Raw genomic sequence first — 20,375 nt, 5'->3', positions numbered from 1 at the left:
TAAAGTTCATAAAAAAGATTGGTAATTCAACAACTGAACAACTAAAAAAACAACAACTGAACAACTGAAAGAAGAAATCTCATATCAAATTGAAAGTTAAATCTTCTATTCAACTCATTTTCCTTTGACTCTTACGTTATCTGAAAAAATAGACTTCTATGACAAGGTCTGTTAGTATATGTTTAATTTGATTCTCTAAAATCATAAATTAAATTGATAATTGGTGCACTTCGAATCTGCCATATCCGGTTACCAGCATCAACTAAATTATTTCTGAAGATATACGAATAATGCATCTTCATTTTGGAACTTGCAACATTACCGATCAAAACAATCATATTTCTTGAAAAATCAATCATAGAAGATTCCAGATAAGTTATTTTCTCGATCTCCACAGCCTCTTTGATGAAAGAAGTTAAAGTCCCCTTCAGATTTCTCCATACGCAACAAATTTTCTTCTTCTTTATCATCAGTTGACATCATTCGGCTTCAAATAATTATTAACTTTCAACTTTCTTATGTTAAAGTAATATATATGCCTTTATATAAACAGATTGGGTAGATTTTTAAAATGCCAACTATTAATTTAGCATAGAATAATGTACATTATTGGTTGAACTGAACATTACCTCATTCTTAGATTTTATTTCCCTTTTCCATAATGTAATAATTTGTTTCAATAAAATGCCCAATTACCCCATGTTGAAAAATGTCAGAAGTAACTGAGAACACTAACTAGTTTGTCGGGAAAAAAAATCTAAAAACGAAAATTGATCTTTCATCGTAACCATAATATCCTATAAATCTAAGAAAGGAAAAACTTATCTTACATATAACCAATGTGGAGAACTAATATTAAAACTCGTAAAAGTGTTAGTTTCACCTTTTCTCAATTGAAATTAAAGTTGCAATTAAACTTGTAAAGTTGCAATTGCAGTTGCGATTAAAGTTAACAAAAGCTAGAAAACAGAACTGCAAAAGGCGAAAAAGCATTTTTCTTCTTCCTATAGATTGAATTAACTTTGTATAGTGTATGTACTGTATGCGTAGTACATGTAATAGTGGTTATAGTACTAGTAACTTCCCAATTATCTTTGCTCCAAAGGACCCTATCCGACCCTACTTATTGCAGACTATTGCGTTTGATGCTAATAAAAAAATGCTTTTTCAGTAACAATTTATTTAAGAAGACAATTCTGTTTATTCAATTTAAAGGAATTCATGTATCATAGTGCAATGAGCATTCGTACTTAAAATGAAGTACGAATTCTCAGTCTTCATTGTTCAGTAAATTAAATTCCTTCACATTCTAAAATGAAGAAATGCTTTATTATTTTAAATAAAAATATATTTTTATGAGGTTCAATTTCTTCGTTTTAAAAAATATCCCTTTTTGTCTTAAGTAAAAATAATTGTTATAAACGTTGCTGAGACAATATACCATTATAAAGAAATAATAACAAGTGTATGCAATCTTAAATTTTCTATGAAGCAATGCTTACTATTGTCAAAAGTTCGAATTTACTGTTCATTAAGGTTGACAAATCGCAGAATAGAAATTTCAAAACCACGGAATTTTAAGTCCACTTGATTCCTTCAATTTCCAAAATTATAATTTCTTTTAATCTTTTATCTATTGCATTAATTTATCTCAGTTTTTTTTATCTGTCGGTCATTTCAGATATGTTCATATGTTATCAATAATTTCCATAAGATTACCCAACAATTCAGAAGCAATGGTTATTAAATTTAAACCCACATATTTCAAAAATTGCTTAAGTTGGAACATATTCTTATTTCGAGAAAATTCAAGATATATGTTCTTATTCCTTCAAATAAAATATAAGATGAGAAACAGATATGTTTTGTATTATCTATCCAAATTTAGAATTGATGACTTTTAGACAAAATTTGTTATGTTTTCAAAATTAGAAAATAATTTTAGTACTGGAAATCATTAGTTGAACAAATATTTAGCATATATAAAGAAAAAATTTAAAATTATTGAAAGAAAATTACTCGCAACGGAAATTATTTATTTGCTTCTATTCCTTCAGTCCTTCTCAGATTTCAAAGTACTTGTTATACTTCCAAAATATTTTCATCTTTGAGATCTGCTTAAAATGTTACAATAAAACCTATTTAGCTCAAAGTCGTAATAAAATAAATCTTTAAGAACTTATGATCTTTGGCAATCACGTTATTCCTATGATTTTTTATGGTTTCGCAGTTCATTACTGTAAATCATTTCTAAATTTTATTGCAAGATTTTTCTTTATTTTATTCATTTCTTACCACTAGAATTAATTTTCTTTTCATTCTCTTCCTAACTTCCAATTTGAAAGAATATTTTCTTTTCAAATAAGAAGATCTTTGTTATATAAATATTGGTGCATATCATATTTATCTTAAAGCTGTAATGAAAAAATTTCGTCTTTGGCGCTCGTTTTCTTTCTCTTATTTTTATGGTTTGCAGTACAGAGCTGTAAATCTTTTCTGATTTCATTGCTCTAGATTTTTCTTTTCCTCTACTCATTTTTCTACAATTACTATTTATTTTATTCTTCATTCTCTTCTCAAACACATATCCGAAATTACTCTTTTTGGTCCCAAATAAGAAGGCTATTGTAGTTCATTTTTATACAAAAGAGGGAATAGAATATACGATTAAAACTATTTTTGGGATAGATAAATCATTAAAGTTCATCAAGACCTTAATAAAAGTACAATAAAAAAAAGAAATGTTTCTCTGAATTAAGAGTGACCCAATTCCCATATCGGGAGAGAAGAAAATGAGCAATATATCAAAGCCAGCTCCAGGATTGGGAACTCTCCTGTTCCTGGCTCGTCACGGGTAAGATGACACTAGCAAAGAATATTAACACTCATCAGAAAACAAAGCCCAAATTTAATAGCCTAATTTATTTTGCAGAATTTTCATAAATAGGGTATTAAAATTCCTCCCATGTTTGGGGAACGTGATTTTGTTCCATCGCACATCAAAAGCACGCGATGTTGTATATTAGCCAGGGCATCAAAAACTGAATGAAATTTTTAGAAAAATTTTGCCTGTTTCTGTTAAATAATCTTGATGATTTGATTATGGTAAAATAGATAGCCCTGAAGAACCATTATTTTTCTTAATTAAGCTTATTTTGTTAGTTAAGCTCTTACTTTTGACAGATCAAAAGTTTTACTTGCTCTGTCTTTATCGGAGTAACATTCTCAGTAATAGTATGATTTTGTACTTCATTTATAATGTTCGTTTTACTTTACCCCAGTAGAACAAAAATAATGACACATGCTTGGTTTAGGATTCATTAAAACTGATTCTCTATTTGATGGTTAGGCTAGATAAATTACTAATTTCTTGTGACTGATATACTATTTGGAATATTATTTGTTGTAAAGTATGTCAAATATTAATGTATAGTAAAAATATAGTTCCGATGTTCTATAACATTAAGAGATCCATAAAACACGAATGAAAGGGTTAAAGAGGTTAGGCATTTTTAATCCTTTACCATTCCAGATCATAAGTATATACATAAGAAGAATAGTTCGATAAGAAAATAAAGAATAAGTCACTAATAAGCTACAATATTGCTTTTGCTATTATTGAAATTGTTATTTTCAAATGCATAGTAAATGTTTCAAATCAAGATGTATATATCAGAAACGAATTTATCAGAAGTACGTGCTACCAATGATTTTGTGCCCATTTAAAGCCAGGACCGTACTTTAAAATACTTTCATTGCATTAATGTAATTCATCATTTATTTAGGAAATTCAACAACGTCATCATAGTTTTTTTTAAATACAAAATATTAAATAAAGAATTAATATCAAATAATAGAAAGGCATTTATATTTCATCTGGTGGAATTACAGGAGAGAAGTTACGAAGAAATTTAAACTCAAACTTTTATTTTCCGCTTTTATGTTCCGCTTAGTTCCCATATGCAAATCATACCCTCACGTGGAAAAATAAACTGAAGTAATTTCAAATTTGTCTTTTTTCGGTTTCTCATCTGAAAAACTATTTCATAAATGTAACTTATTTTTGAGTTAGATTTTTGCTATTTGCTATAATGCAGGAATTCCGACTATAAAATTACGCTAAAATGTTTTAAAATGTGTTCCCTTTTTATTTATACAGCCATTTGTCTTTTAGAAGTAAATAAAGCAAAATTTTCAAAAATATAGACAGTTTCTGCAAAATTTTGTGGAGGTGCTGATAAGCGGAGCTTAGACAATCTGAGAGGTTAGCGAAGGATTACAGTTAAATGGTAAAACAACGCTGGAATAAAAATAGAAATGCTCAGATGCAGCTTAGGAAATATCTTACAGACAGTAACCATAAACTATCTAAATCCCTTTTAATAAATTAATTTAAATATCTCTTAAATTGAAAGATGTAAATAACTTGAGCATGCTTAAAGAATAGTGAAAAATCTAACAATAAAGATTTTTTTATCTAAATGAAATCTTCTAACTTTATTTGCGCATGAATTTCAAGGAGCAGAATGAGGGAAAAGTTTAAAGGACCTTCAAAGACAACTCTATAGAATGTGGTAAGCTAATTATGAAATTCGTTTTGAGAAATCATAATTTATTTTTCTGACTTCTAAATTTGCAGAATTTTAGAATTTATCATAGAAATTCAATTTGCTAACGAAATCCAAATTGGTTATATTTTCAATATAGGTAAAAGATTTAGTAAATACAAAATAAAAATATTTTATAAGCATTTTCAAAAATTTAACAAATTAAATTACAGTTTTACTAAGGAAAATCTTCATGTTTCGTCTCTTGTTGTATGTCGCAAAGGAGTTTCAGCTTAAGTTGAAACAATGTTTCTATTCTTACCATGATGATAATTAATACTCAAATCAAGTTTTATCTTTAAATGGGAGAAGGGTTAACGAGTGATAAGTGAAAAATTCCAACTACGATTATGTATGCTTCATACAATTTGATGCTGAAAGAAAAAATATGTTTTTAAAAAAAGGATATGTTTAAAAGGAATTAACTCAATGTTTTTATTTACCATTGAACTTGAAAAGAAAGATTAAATATGAGCAGGTATTTAACTTTTTCATGAAGGAAAACAACGACTTTTGCAGGGAATTTACGTTAGATTTTCATCATATTAAAATATTTTATAACATGTATCATGTGTTAAAATATTTTATAACAGAAAGCATTCTATTAATGGTCATTAATTGTCAACGGAAAAAAAAAAATTCGATTCCTGAAATTTTCAACTGATTTTTTATAATATTTGGTGTATTGGCTTAAAATACGAATTAAGTTTTCCACTGTTTTTGAGGTTTAGCATAACTAATTTATGAAATGTTTTGGGGCTGTACCCTGCTCACTAAATCTTCTGAACTTGAAGGATGATTGCTAAACAAACCCAGCTCGTTTCGCTCGCATCTACGAAAAAGCAGTGTTCCCTCAGTTATCTTTAAAAAATGGGGATTGAGTATCAGTAATCTAATTATAATGTAGCGATTTAAAATCAGCAGAGAAGAAAATACATTGGTCTTGAAAAAGCATTTTTTCCTTCAATTTTCAAAGAATTTAAGAAACAAATTATATTAACAAAGAAAATTATGAAAATGCTAAAAACAGAAAATAAGAATTGGAGATGTATAACGAGAATTAAAAAGTTATTTCGATTTATTGATAATGAATTTGTAGTGTGCTATCTTAACACAAATGTCATAAAAAGACAACTTTATGGATTAGGAAAAATTCTAAATTGATGTCTTTCTGATGCTTTCACTTTAATCAATATTTAACAAACATTTTTTTTTTTTTTTTTTTGGCTTGGAGATGGCTTTCTTTTTATAATAAAGACATTATAAATATATATTCAGCAGGCAAATGAAACTAAGAAAATTAAAAATGTGTAATAAATATTGAATTATTAGATAACCGACATGCTTCTGTTTAAATAACCAATATTTTTATGAGCGTGAGAGTACTCTAAAACATTTAATATACATTAAAAAATAATATAGTCGTAAGTTGAAATGTAAATTACGTATTGCATTAAGAGTTATATTCATTCTTCCAGTACTTTTCTCTGATCATGATTATCCAAGCATGCTCAGAATCACGAAACAAATTAAATCTCCTTCTTTCTGAAAGACTTTTAAAATTTCCTTCGATTGTTTCATTTACATTATCGATTTTTTTTCGTTATTTTGATTATTTTTTGCAGCACAGTTTGAATATATTTACAACTCATTAAAAAGAAAGCGCAATGTTTACGCCTGAAAAATTAAATCATATGCTAATAATTGAATTGCTAAATAATGCATTTTTTAGAGACACAAAAGAAATATCAATATAGTTTTAAAAATTCAAAGAAACTAGTTTAAATAATTAAATGAAAAAAGGATTAGTTAAAATTACTTCCCATTTTAAAGCAAAACTAAGGGTATTTTGAGATGCACTTCATGATTTTGAGCCTCGGTCAGATGACGAGGGAACATCTCAGCTGGCACACCTCTTGCAGAGATTCCGCACCGTTCCGGGTGGAAGATATTTGGCCCGGCTGAATTTAGCACGCACCAAGCCCGCTTACGTGGCGGTTCTTCTGTGGGATCGGGTCTCGAACCTAAAACCATCCAACCTTACCCTTAGCGGCACGCCAACAACGGTGGGTAATTTGTGTAAACTTAAAAATGAGATATTTTATAATCATCTAACAAATAAAAAAATGATAATATTTTTTGAGAATATTAATGTCAGGATAACAATATCTATTTTAATCATTTCTATATATTGATTGGTCCGATTTTTTTTCAGCCTAAAAATCAACTACCTATTCATATCCTGTGCCACAAAGGACGAGGTTCCGCATCAGCCACCTTGAGTATGCTTCTCCGTAGTGGAGGAAAGGATATGAGATTAATTAAGGATAAAGTAAGTAAAAATGTCAAATACCCTTTATTTCATTTACTTATAATCTCTATTACTGTAGTTGAAGATGAATAACAATTCTAAATATATAATTAGTTTAATAGTACTATGTTTACTTATCTTATTTGCTGTTAAACTGAAAATTATTTATCATTCTTACTTTAAGACCAATAATTAATAAAATGTCAAACATGTTTCTAGCACTCACATACATAATATTTTTTTAAATAAATTTCGTACAAATTATATGTACACATTATAACAATACTGATTTTTCCAAAACATATATATCTGCTTTATCGTAAACACTTAATTAAATGTAAAAAACTAAAATTAAAATAAAATTAATCTGTCAAGTGCTTTATTGGCGTAGGATTTTTATCTCTTATCTTTAAATAACAATTATTTAATTTTCGTGCATTTGGTATTTTTAGGTGGAAATATTTTTTACATACTTTTATTCCTTTGTTACCTATATGATCTTGCAATATTTAACTGATTTAAAGCTAGATGCTGATAATTACTTCTAAAACCTCCGCGAAATTCTACCGAGATAGAAAATACTATTAATTTCACAAACTTTTGTTATCTACTAACAATAATAGATGGCGCTACCAGTTCAGTAAGAATGGAAGTAGGATATCATTTCTCTTTTGGAGGAAAGAATTTGGCACTAATAAAACTTAAACTATTGTTTGTACATTATATATATAAATTAACTTTTGAAATTTTGACGAACATAAAAATTTAATATATATGAACAGAAGTGAAAGTTAAAAAGGGCAAAATTATGAAAAGAGGAATAATATTTTACTAAAAATTAAATAAATATAAATATTTATTCAAAAAAATTTTTAAAAATCCAAAAATTATACTTTAACCACACAGAAAATAGATGAAATTATTTTGTGTAATAATATTAAGTAATTTCATCTAATATTACATACTTGTCATGGTTTATTCAAATTTTAATAAAGATATGCAGAGTAAAAAAGGAAAATGCTATTTCACTTAGTCCTTTATTGTTGTTTCTTGTTGTTAGTATTTTTATTCAGTATTATTTATAATAATACATTAGTCCGAAACTGGTTATATCTGACTTAAATGAATGTTTTTGATGATTAAAAATAGTTAATCAATCGTGCTGTTGTGCAGTATTCATTAATTCGGCCCAAAATTATTTCGTTACTTCATCTCCATAACAAAGCAAACCGCATTCATTTACACTGACAGCAGATAGCTTTGATACTTGAAAGACGGACAGTAGAAAAATTCGTGACAATACATATTTCTAATAAATCACTTTCTTTCTTATAGCATTTTTTAAAAGGGCTTATAATTAAATGCAACAGTTTCAAAAATTACTTCTTATTGAACACAAGATGCCTATAGACAATTACTAATAGGATGAAAATGTGTTGAAAGAAAATTCTGGATTATTTTCTGTCAACTAATTCACCCAATCGAACTTTTATTAATAAACAGATAACTAACTGGTCAAGGCTAGTGTCTGTCGCCAAAAGCTATCAAAATTATCTACGTTTCCATTTCCTTTACGTATCTTATCACATAGGGAATGGACAACATGGGGGAAGGGGGATCGGAAATAGGACACTAAAACAACTTCCTTACCTAAATACTCACTTCAACCTCACTATGTGATTACGTAGGACACCTGCAATCTCTCACCCAGACCGTATCTAATTGTCCCCTTTAGATGTTTTCAAAGTAGGCACCAGTATGAAATGCTCCTCTTGTTGCTGCTTCTCATTGAAAATTCTTCTCTTGGAAAGTAGCTTATTCTGAACATCTCTGATTTAGTTGAACAGTTTCCGGTCAAAGCGGAATTTCCTATCTGCTATTCTGTTTGTCAGTCGACATCCTCACACACTTATCATAATTCGAGTATATTCACAGGTTATGACAATGTGATCACAGAATTTTGTTTATTATATTAATCTGGCTCATTACTAAACAAAAATTATGAGTTATAAAATATGAGTAAAAATTATGAGTTATAAATTATGAGTAAAAATTATGAGTAAAAATTATGAGTTATAAATTATGAGTAAAAATTATGAGTTATAAATTATGAGTAAAAATTATGAGTTATAAATTATGAGTAAATTATGAGAAACGTTTTGACCAAGATGAGCTAAATTTCTTTTCATTGAAAATAGCAAAATAAAATCTTGTTACGTAATATTATTTTCTTCTTCTGAATGGTCTCAGGTATTTCTTTTTTTCTTCATGTGATTGCTTTTATGTCAGGGATTAAGAAAAATTACAAAAATTCGGTTACGTTCTGCTACAACGATAAGGAAAATAGGTTATATTATTTTTATTCCTGCAAAATCTCCCAACCCTTTGATTAAGAGAAAACTATACACTCTCCACCTCCAAGCGCAAAAAAACAAAAAAAAAAAAAAAAAAAGTCGATTTAAAAATATATAAAAGTGTATAAAAGTACTGATGAGTACGCGTATATATTGGCGATTAAAGATCTAACGAGGAATAAGATTTGCGACAACACTTAAAAATTATTTTCGCATTAATTATATATCGATTCTAGTATTCGATTTATATATATGCGCGCAAATACTTGTCTAGTATAATGCATTAATAAGAATCCATTCCACTGAAACTCATATGATGTACATCAAATAATCAAATCAATCATAAATTTGACTTTTTATAATTTATTGCACTTCTTGCAAATGACCAAAAAAAAGATGCGCCTTCTAAATGTAATGAGGGATAACGTGTAATTATATGTTTTATGATGTAAGCAGATACGTTTGTTACGTGAATCGATTTCATGTATCAGAATCAATAGCACAGAGGTAAAGGTAAAAATATAATAAAAATTGTATTTTTTCTCGCGTACACAAAATGAAGTATCGTATTCATCAAAAATTCGATCACGAGAATTTAACGAATCTCCATGCTTTAAACCTCTTCGAATCATTTTTTTAAAAAGAATTGTATCTTTGTCAATGAATACGATAACTCAAAAATACAATGCGCTAGAGAAATGAAATTTGTATGTGGTCCTAACCCCATATTTGTAGTCAGATTTTCAGATTTTTCTCTCTGTCAGATTTTGCACGAATTCTGAAATCAACGAGTTCTTTTATCATCAGAATTGTTGATGGCATTAAATTTTCGACCAAATCTATCAAAGGGATGTGCTCTGTTGATTTCTGCATTCATCTGTTTGTGAGAAAGATAAGACAAGAATGTAAGGACTTAGACTGATAAAATTTGGAAAGCGGTCTTGACTCTAAAATTGTAGGGTTTTGTCAGATGTTGAGCCCACTCCTTCGAAAGGACGCTCCCATAATGCGTTCTCAGTGTTTATTGTGCACTACAAAACACAAAAGAAACCATATTGCGTTCCTTTAAGCGAAAGTAGGGGACGGAGAAAGCACGCTCACCTGAGAATTTGGCCTTGACCTTGAAGGGTTTACCTCCTATCTCCTAAACTCATACAATACATAAAGATGATGTGGAAAAGGATTCAGAGTCGGTTTATATGACATGCAAAGTAGGTTACTTCTTAAGGGCCTCCCAAAGATGGGAGGCCCCTCAATAGTACATTAATTTTATGATTTCTTTTAATTTACAAGAGCCTTGCTCTCGAACTGATTGAAATCCAAATAAACTATCGTTTAAATTCTTGAATATCGTTCTAATATTCCCTATTAATTATCGTTTACAAGCTTCAAATTATGTTGCTTATAAACTCTAAAAAAAATTTGTTTTATAATTTTAAAACAATGATGGATCCTTTAATTAAATAATATTTAGATTGTGTCCAAAAGCTCTTTTCTTTTTTCTTTTTTAATTGTATTTAAAAATGAATCTTGTTGTTTTCTTTTTGTATATATGCGAAATACTGAGACAAGCTCATTTGAAAGGGATCCGTTTTACCAATCCATCAAAATTTTTGACATAAAACTGCTTATATTGCGATTTAAAATCACTTTTTTAAAAAATGTCTGGTGAAGGAAATTATAGAATGTAAAAGCCCCCCTCCCGAGACTTGCATTGCATAAAAGACCCTAGGTGTTAAACACGACCCTGGAAGGATTGGGAAACAGAAAAGAAGGTGATATATTGCATATGAGAAAAACAAGGACAGAACACACCCTCTAGATCTCCTATTTTACTTTATGTCTTTTCTTAAAAACACAACATAATGATTGGATGAAGCCTCGATTCAGGAAAATCGCTGCTCTTTAATATTATCTATATAATTTAATATTATCTATTTCATAACATTAATCTTAAGATAATTCGAAAACAACAATTTTTTAAATCAAAAATAGCTGATAATGATGTGACTCATTATTAATTCATGCACTTCAACAGGATGGGAAGATACATCTTTTAATTGTAGCAGAGAATAACAATAATAGTTTATGTCAATAGCTATATTGATATATATTATTTTGTAAACTTGTGTGTATATCTGATTCGTTATATTCACCTATTCTTCAAATATTCGTTTTAATTTGTCTTGTGCGCTCATAATGATGTGACTCATTATTAATTTATATAATTCAACAGGATGGGAAGATACCTCTTTTGATTGCAGCAGAGAGTGACAATAATAGTTTATGTCGAGAGTTACTTACTGCCCTAAGCAAGGAACAGTTGAAATTTCGAACTGTCGAAGAAGGAAATACAGCCATGCATATTGCTACCCAAAGAAAAAATGGAGAGTTACTTCGATTACTTCTGAATAGCGGCGGCAATGTGGATGTCCAAAATGTAAGATTTTTTTCTGTTCCTTAAAGGGGAATATTAAACAGTCACAGAAAACAGGGTTTTGAACTCGTCCTAATTTTGAATTTTCAAAATCCAAAGTAAATCTAATACATTTTGTTCAGTGGATTCAATCTGAAAGCGTAAATAAAATTTGCAAATTTTATATTTTATTCAAAAATCGGAATAAATTATTTTTTTCAAGAAATTACAGTATCTATAGAAATGCACCTAAGTTTACAAAATAAACAATGAAAAATATGTCATAGATGTGCACTGCATTTTTCCTTACAGTATCTAAATGGGAACCATAAAAATGTCTTTTATTGGTATTATTGTCGTATATTGCTGAAATAAAAATAAATAGTCATGTGATATTATAAGATCTCATTACATTGTTATACACGTGGGCGCATCAATTTTAACATTTTTTGTTGAAATATTACTATTACAATTACAATTTTAACAGTATCATTCATGCTTCTTTTTATTTGGTATAAAAGTGTAAATATATTATCAAAAAATTAATTATTCATACCAATAGGAAAAAGAAATTAATAAATAACAGCATTAAAACAATTTAAAGACAATGGAGTCTTGAAATTGTACTGTAGTTTACAATAAAATTACGTTACTGTAATCAAGATGTCATTACTGTAATCTTAACATTACTGTAGCAGACGTTTTATTTAAAGTCTGCTACAGTAATGCAGTTTGCTACAGTACAACATTTACAATCTAGAATATTTCTTCTTCTGTTACTGCACATTTTTTGACAAAATTCATCATTTAATGAAAAAACTGAACGAGATATTGTTAATTACGTTTATCACCACAGTGAGACTAATTGACTACGAGTTATCAGCTACATTCATTAGGTGACTCTCCGTGTATCCAAGCTTGGTTTCTTATAAATAACGAAAAAAAATGTAGCAAAAATGAGCTTAATAAATGTATTTTTAAATGTATACCATTTAATTTTTGTTCAGAATTGATGTGGGTTAAAAACTATGTATAGACTGTTGCAAAGTTTTAATACAAAAGACTTATTTCATATATTGTTAATGATTTTTTCTATTTTGATTATTCGTCCTAGGATGAAGGTTTAACTCCACTTCACATAGCGTGCGAAAATGGGGATTTGGAAATTTTAAAAGTATTTTTTCAATTCCGAGCGAATGCTAATATAACGGACAGTCAAGACCGAACACCCCTGCATATAGCCGCTGAGAAGGGATTCAGTGCTATTGTTGAAATGCTGGCAGATAAATTCAAAGCATCAATTTTTAAGAGGACAAAGGTAAAGAATTTCATAATGAAATTACAAATAATATTTAATTTATCAGATATCCAAAAGAAATATTCGTCAGACAAAAAATCAACATTTAACTTTGTAACTAAGAATACTATTTGCATGAATTACACACCAAAGTGGATCGCAGTATCTCCAAAAAAATGTGCCGTCTCAAATTGGTTAAAAAGAAATGATCTATTTAATATTTAATTAATTAATTATTATTATTTAATTTTATAATAATAACAAGCGATACTTTTTTTAATTGAATGCAAAAATTTTAAGAGCAAAACATTAAAAAAAAAGATACTGAAAAAATATATCGAATTAAGTCATATTAAGGATAATTTCTGTAAAATATAAAGTTTCAACGCACTGTTTTGAAATATAATATATCTACATATTTTAAAACATAGTAATGTATATGAAATTAACTTTGGATAATCATGTCAAAAGTTTTATTTTTTGTAAAAGGTTTATTATTTCAATTTCAATAATTTGAAATAAAGAAAACCTTAAGAGGGGTCTTTTTCCTAACCTAAAATGGATATAAAGCTATTATATTAATTCAAATAATAAATTTCGAAAATTCGAATAACACATTTTTATTCTATAATTATAAAAGAAAAAAGCATGAAGATGATCTTCATATCACGTTGAAAAATGTGAACTAACAGATATCAAACTGGTCTCAAACTGTAGGTATCAAACAAAACAGGTCTCAAATTGTAGCCAAATTTTAGGAATTCACTGTAAATCATTGGAGTAAATACATTTTGTAATGATCATCTACAACAAATTTAGATGATTTATTGCTACAACCTATGTTTCATTTGTAGATTAAAATCTAGAATGAAATATAACCGTATTTTTTCTACATTAGATCTCAGTGAAATTAAATCGCAAGAGTGTCATAAAAAATAGATACAAATATGGACAATCTTTTGAGAGTCAATAAAAGAAACTGGAAACATATTTTTACAAATATCCCAGCAAATCCTACACAATGATAGAAAAATAAGATCAGTATCTAAATAAAATACTTAAGAGGATGAAGAATTTTACTAAGCTGATTGATACATAGCTGACTTTTATAAAATGTAAAATTAATTTTTATGAAGATAAACTAAGGAAATTGTGTTTGACCCCTCCCCCCCCACCCACATCGAATGTGTCTCCTCTTCCAGGCACTAAGTCTCTGCCGCCGTCTCCAGCAGTGCAAATGTTTTTTATTATTTCAGCTTGTCAGAATTTGTCACTCAAATCTGTTTATATAGATTTAAAATTAAAAGCAATGAAGCTTATTGTGTTTTCAAGACTGGGGAGCGGAAAATGGAAGTGAAAGACTCGCATTACCTAAAAGCCTCTAGAGAACTTCATCTGGTCGAAAGCGCCGCTTTGTGATGCATTACAAAAGAAAAATGGGAACTTCAATGGGGATAATGGAAAAAATAGGGGAAAATAAGGGCTTCACAACAGCTGACGGGCTTCAGAACAGGGAATGACTGAATAGGGATTTGAATGAGGACTTTATAACGGCTTACCTAAGTATTGGTAAAAAAAAAAAAAAAAAAAAAAAAAATCGCATATGAAGGCGCTTCTTTACTGTTTTTTTTTTTTTTTTTTTCTCCTCCCCTTTGCCGTGACGCACGCTCTCTTGGTTTTATGTTTTACTACTTTTTTTTTTATTTCATTGTAATTTTCAACTGGGGTGACAGGATTTGACAGACACCGTTTTTTCATCACCCCTCCTCTATGTTTGGTTCATTTGAATAGAATTGGCCTGCGGCTTCCCATTTCGTGCCCTGCACTGCAGACAAGCGATTGCTTGAAGATCCGACGCTTCCCTATTTTCCCACCAGTTATTTGTTTTTCACGCGATCTAATAGACCGCCATAGGCGTGGTCCGCACGTAGTGTAATAGACCGTGCGTCCTTAGTAGTGATCGAATATTTCCCAAGTCTTAGAGAAGAGCCTTGATACTTGGTCCCAGGAATATCATCCACTCTAACAAAAGTTTTCTAAATGAAAAAAAGGGATTTCAACGGTAAAAATAACTGAACAAAGAATTATTATTATTATTATTATGCTAAAAATTTGCAATCGACTGATTCTGAATCATCGGATGAAAAAAATCAACAAGAAAGTGAATCAGTAAGAAGAAATTAATATTCTCGAACGAATTGAAATTGGGAGTATAAAAAATTTGTAACTTATGTCCATTAAAGAAAAAAATGAATCTTCATATATATGTACATATTGTAAAAAAATACTTGTGTTAAGAATGATATGTTACATATGTGCACAAAAATCTGAAATGAAATTATTCCGTGTAAAAGCATATCAATTACATAAATGTCATTTTTATATGATTGTTAATTTTTACTCTGTTATCTTCATCATTTATGCAATAGAAAAATAAATATGATTAGAAAAATACAAAGAATATGCTTTTCTAGATTAATGTTGATTATAATATATATCCAAGGAAAATGTGCGTCTTAAAATAATTATTTTTTCTATTAATAATTTATTTTATAAAATTTAAAAATATATTTCCTCATAGTATTTAAAATACCTGCAAATTATATAGGCAGAGTTTGAATATTCGTATTTTGATTAGAATATTTTATTTAAAATTTTTAAAGAAGTTCAAAATTTTCATCACTTTAATTAAGCGTTAATATTTCAGAAAAAGAATACTTCTGGCTTAGTATTGGTACCGAACTATAAGGCTATAATGGTTTGGTAGTAAGATATCAGGCTTCGAATTCGAAACCCAATTCCATTAAACATTTATATTGTATGTGTATTTGATGCACTATAAATCTGGTGTCAAGATATAAATCAAACGTCTTCTACTGATGCGGCTCATTAGTTTCGGGAAAGAAAAACCGGTAATCTTCGTCATCTGATCGCTGTTCAGAATGATAAGCTTCGTTCCAAATAAATCCTTGTATTGTTTTTGAAATACAGCCCAAATATAATTAAATTATCGAAATGTTTTGGTTCTCGTTTATCAATCAATTATGTAGATTAATATAAATTGTTTTATACAAAAAGAGAAAAAATTTTGCTTTGGCTGCCTTCTAGCGTTAACTAGGGATGGGGCTTGTACACGTAATTTACATGCATTTAAAATATTTTTGCTGATAAACTGATTTTAAATATAATTTGTAATAAGGCTAAACTGGACGAACATCAAATGCTAGAATGAAAAATAGTCGTACACTTAATGTAAGAATTTTTGTCTCTTGAAAATTATTACATTAGAATTTTCCATAAAAGTTCTTGCATTTAATGTAATTATTTTTATTTCATAAAATTTCTTAGAGGAAAGGTATATTGCAGGCATCATTGGGAATTATCTTTTGCAGCTCTATTGGGTTTTGAATCAAAGAGTCATCACTTTTGTAAATCGACTGCTCTGTGGAAGACTGAAATTATACTCTGGAATGTCTTTTTTAAAGAGTTTTTTATTTGTTTTTTATCAGTATCTTCATTTAACCCTTTAAAGGGCCATTTTTTTTTTTTTTAGTCATATTATGTTAAAATATTTTTAGGCTTGAAATTAGAATAAGAAAAGCGATTCATCTAGCTTTATTAGATAAATTTAATTTCATTAATTAATTTTGTTAATTAATAATTAAGTAACAAATCAAGACACATCATTTTGTCTGAGATAAAAAACTGAAGCATCTAAGTTTCTGACTTACTAAAAAAATTTGTCAGAACTTATGCCAACCTACATAATTTCATACAAAGATTGATAAATTTGGTGGGAAGCATACTTCCCACGGTCCTAGAAAGGCTTAATCAAATATAAACACTCTTTCTGCCATTTGACACTTGTCTTTTAAAATAAATCGCATTTGAAAATTTTGCAGCTGCTATTGCAAAGGTCACATTGTAAATTATACGATAATTTAAAATACAATGGCACGATGAAAATTTTCGATATATAACTACTTAAATTATATAAAGGAAAGCCTTTTAATCCTAAAGTTTTTACATTTTTGAATTCACATTTTTCACTGCCTTAAATCAACTTCATTTAAAAAGATTATAAGATTGTATTTGAAGGTTTCAATTATATATTATTTCAATTGTATAACTTTTGAAATATGAAATTGCTCCAGCATTTTCTAAGCTGACGCATTGCATTTGAAAGGCGACTTTGAAATTGCCGTCCCGCTGGTGTGGTGTGGAGAGGGGGTGCCATCTCAGGTGTCGCCCTCGTCATCTGACCGCGGTTCAAAATTACGGGGTCCGTCCCAAAATAGCCCTAGTGTTGCTTCAAACGGGACGTTAATATAACTAAACTAACTGGAAATTGTCGTGGTGAAAAGGTTCAAAGAATAGGACACTGATAATTGGCATAGCAACAGTGGGGATCAGAAATATATACTCTCCTTTCTAATCTTAAATTGTGGCCTAAAAATAAAATATTAGCAAACTTGTTTTCTTTGTAATGCCAAATATAATTAGGCGTAAAAAAATATACACCAGAATGGCATTTACCCATACTAAGCCGATAATGACAGTGACGTATTTCTTTTACATAATTTATTCAGAGGTTGCATTGCATAGATAACTTGCATAGTATATATTATTTCCTTTTTTTTTATATTTCATTTTTAAGTTTTATACTAAGCAGGTGATAACGAAAGCATAAAATTAGAAATAAAAAAAATGTTATTTATTTTTTTAAATTTAAATTTATATATATTTCTCATAAATCTTAAAAATAAATGAGAATTGAGCAATTTATAATCGAATCATTTAGATTACATTCAAGAGGATTTCGGTAATATCAGATTGGATAAGCTATCTAAAACGCTGAAAGGAAAAATTTGAATTTCATCATATAGCGAAAAAAAAAAAATGTGAGGAGCTTGAAATGTTATACTATGTAGATATTAACAGATTAATCGCGAGATTATTCAACAGGAACGTCAACAAAGTATAATTACATATATTAGTTGAATAAATTAGAGCGAAATCGACAGGCTGTACATTATTAAAGCAATAAATCATGGTATCCTGAGGTCCAAGAAAAAAAATTTTAGATCATTTACTGTATAATTTTATTCTACTTTTATTTTATATTAATTTACACTTATTAGCTACAACAGCAGTAAGAAATTATATTCATTACCTGTCAAGCAAAATATTTCCCTTTTTGGTAAATTGTATTTATGAAAAAAAAAAAATCCCAAGGTATAAAGTGGACATTTTTTTAATTATCTAATAATCTTAATTATTACATAAGGGAATGATAATTTGGTGATAAGGCTCTGCTTTCAGGGCAGATGGTTCAACGATCGAAACCTGATACCGCTGACGAGTCGACATATAAGTGCACCCAGTGCACATTAAATCCATCAGGATCCCCCTCAGGTGTGGCGTGGAATTTCGAAAAGAGGTGTCAGCATAAGTGCCGTGTACATCATCTGACAACGGTTCAAATTGAAAAGTTCATTTGCTGCTTCGAAACGGGGGGTAAATGTAAATGAAACTAATTAACGTTTAAATTACCTTTCTGCTTTCAGAGGATAGGAAAGAAAAACATGAGTTTTAATTAAAATCGTGAGAAAATAAAAATATGTTGTGATATTTTGTGACTGGTAAAATTTAAGAGACAGTCTCCCAATAATTATTAAACAGTATAAAGTCTGTTCTACGTAATGATAATTTGAACACTAAATTCAAGAATTATTTTCTGTTTTAAAGGTTTTCATGCCTAAATAGCTATAAACACATATAAATTCATGCCTATACACAAATTTATAATATTTATAATAAACACTTCTTTTTGAATTATATGTTTTCTTATTCTCAAGGATAACTGTTACTACCGTTTCAAAAGTTGTTGCATTTCCACCGATTAATAGAATGTCGTCTATTTGGGCTCTTGTAATAGTGCTTTTAATCTGCTTAATTCTGGTTTGGTTTGGTTATATTAACGTCCCGTTTGAAGCAACACTAGGGCTATTTTGGGACGGACCTCGAAATTTTGAACTGCGGTCAGATGACGAGCTTAATTCTGGAATTCATTGTTCATCTCGTAGACGAGGATGAAAGTGACGTAACCAGGCATCATAAGAATGCGTGCAATGAAATAATGGAAGAGATTTACAGTTTCACTTGTCATATTTGTGCAATACCGAATAAATTAATTCCTGTTGAAAAAAGACTATTCAACAAATCAAATTCAATCAGTTGGATATCGCATTTTTTAATTCTAACTTTTATATCACTATTGTATTTTATACTAGTACTGAAAGAGAACCAGAATGAATTTTGAATCGATTTACAGATTGCAGTTTGAACAGATTTTGAACAGATTACAGTTTTTAAAATAAATGCAAAATTTATATTTATTTATTTATTTATTAAAATTGAAAGGCAGCTTTAAATTTAGAGTGGTATGATAATAACAATGACAGTGACAATAAGATGAAACTTCGTATTCACAATACATCATTTATTGGAATATTTATTTACATTCTCATATCTCTCGCATTCCATTTACCGCATCAATCTATTAATGAAAATCACTTCAATGTAACTGATAAAGTAGCCGATTCAATAATTAGCATTCAATATCTGTTTCTTAATGCATTTGATATAAAAATTAAATAATTAAAGAGTAATAATTAAAGGGTAGATATTAATGCTTTACAGACAGTAACGTATGTTCAGTTGATATTAAATCATTTTATAGTTATCCATCATTTTATTTTAACTTTTTAGCGACGCTTTGTGTAACTTTAATTGATTAAAGCACAGAACAAAGTAGGGCGGTTACTATTAGGTTGAGGAATATTTCTTAAACTTTTTAATTAAATTTATTTTAAATTTTCTAGTTTATTTTTTTAATTTCTCCTTTTATTTATTTATTTATTTTGAAGAAGTTGAACCAATTACTGTTCGTTGAACTCAATTGATTGACAGCGTTTGATCCTTTCTTGAGGCAAAAATTCACATTTTTTGAAGCTTGGAAGCCAACATCGGGTAGTTGTTTGAAGCATTGCGTTTCAACAGAGCAAATATACTGTCGAAAATGCTCAGTTTTGTCCGCTTGACCTTCTGCTTTAACCCTCTGACTACAACATTTCTTAAAAATCTTTATTTAGATAAGACATTTGCAAAAATTTCAAACTTATTTAAAACAAAGCGAATTGTTATTATGTGCAACACAATAATAGCATAATTCAACTTCTGTAATATTAAAAGACAAATACATTAATCCGCGAATATTAAAAGCTAAATGCATTAATATGCGAAAAATTACAGGGAGAAATTGACTTCCAGCCCGCAGAAATAACGATCTAAGCTGATGGAAGGTTGATAAATCAAAAGTCCATAATAT

The 20,375-nt window shown here is 28.9% G+C and overlaps 1 protein-coding gene across 1 annotated transcript in view; it reads left to right on the top strand.

The window, feature by feature from the left end:
- Positions 1-20,375, top strand: part of LOC129960730 (serine/threonine-protein phosphatase 6 regulatory ankyrin repeat subunit C-like) — a 103,048-nt gene that overhangs the window by 23,946 nt on the left and 58,727 nt on the right. The window contains exons 3-5 of the mRNA XM_056074329.1: positions 6,823-6,939; positions 11,509-11,712; positions 12,803-13,006. Coding sequence (XP_055930304.1) covers positions 6,823-6,939; positions 11,509-11,712; positions 12,803-13,006 — 525 coding nt within the window. The remainder of the gene's footprint in view (positions 1-6,822; positions 6,940-11,508; positions 11,713-12,802; positions 13,007-20,375) is intronic.

This window comes from Argiope bruennichi, chromosome X2 (genome assembly GCF_947563725.1).
Source record: "Argiope bruennichi chromosome X2, qqArgBrue1.1, whole genome shotgun sequence".
NCBI lineage: Eukaryota > Metazoa > Arthropoda > Arachnida > Araneae > Araneidae > Argiope > Argiope bruennichi.
This window is presented reverse-complemented; position numbering and strand designations above follow the sequence as displayed.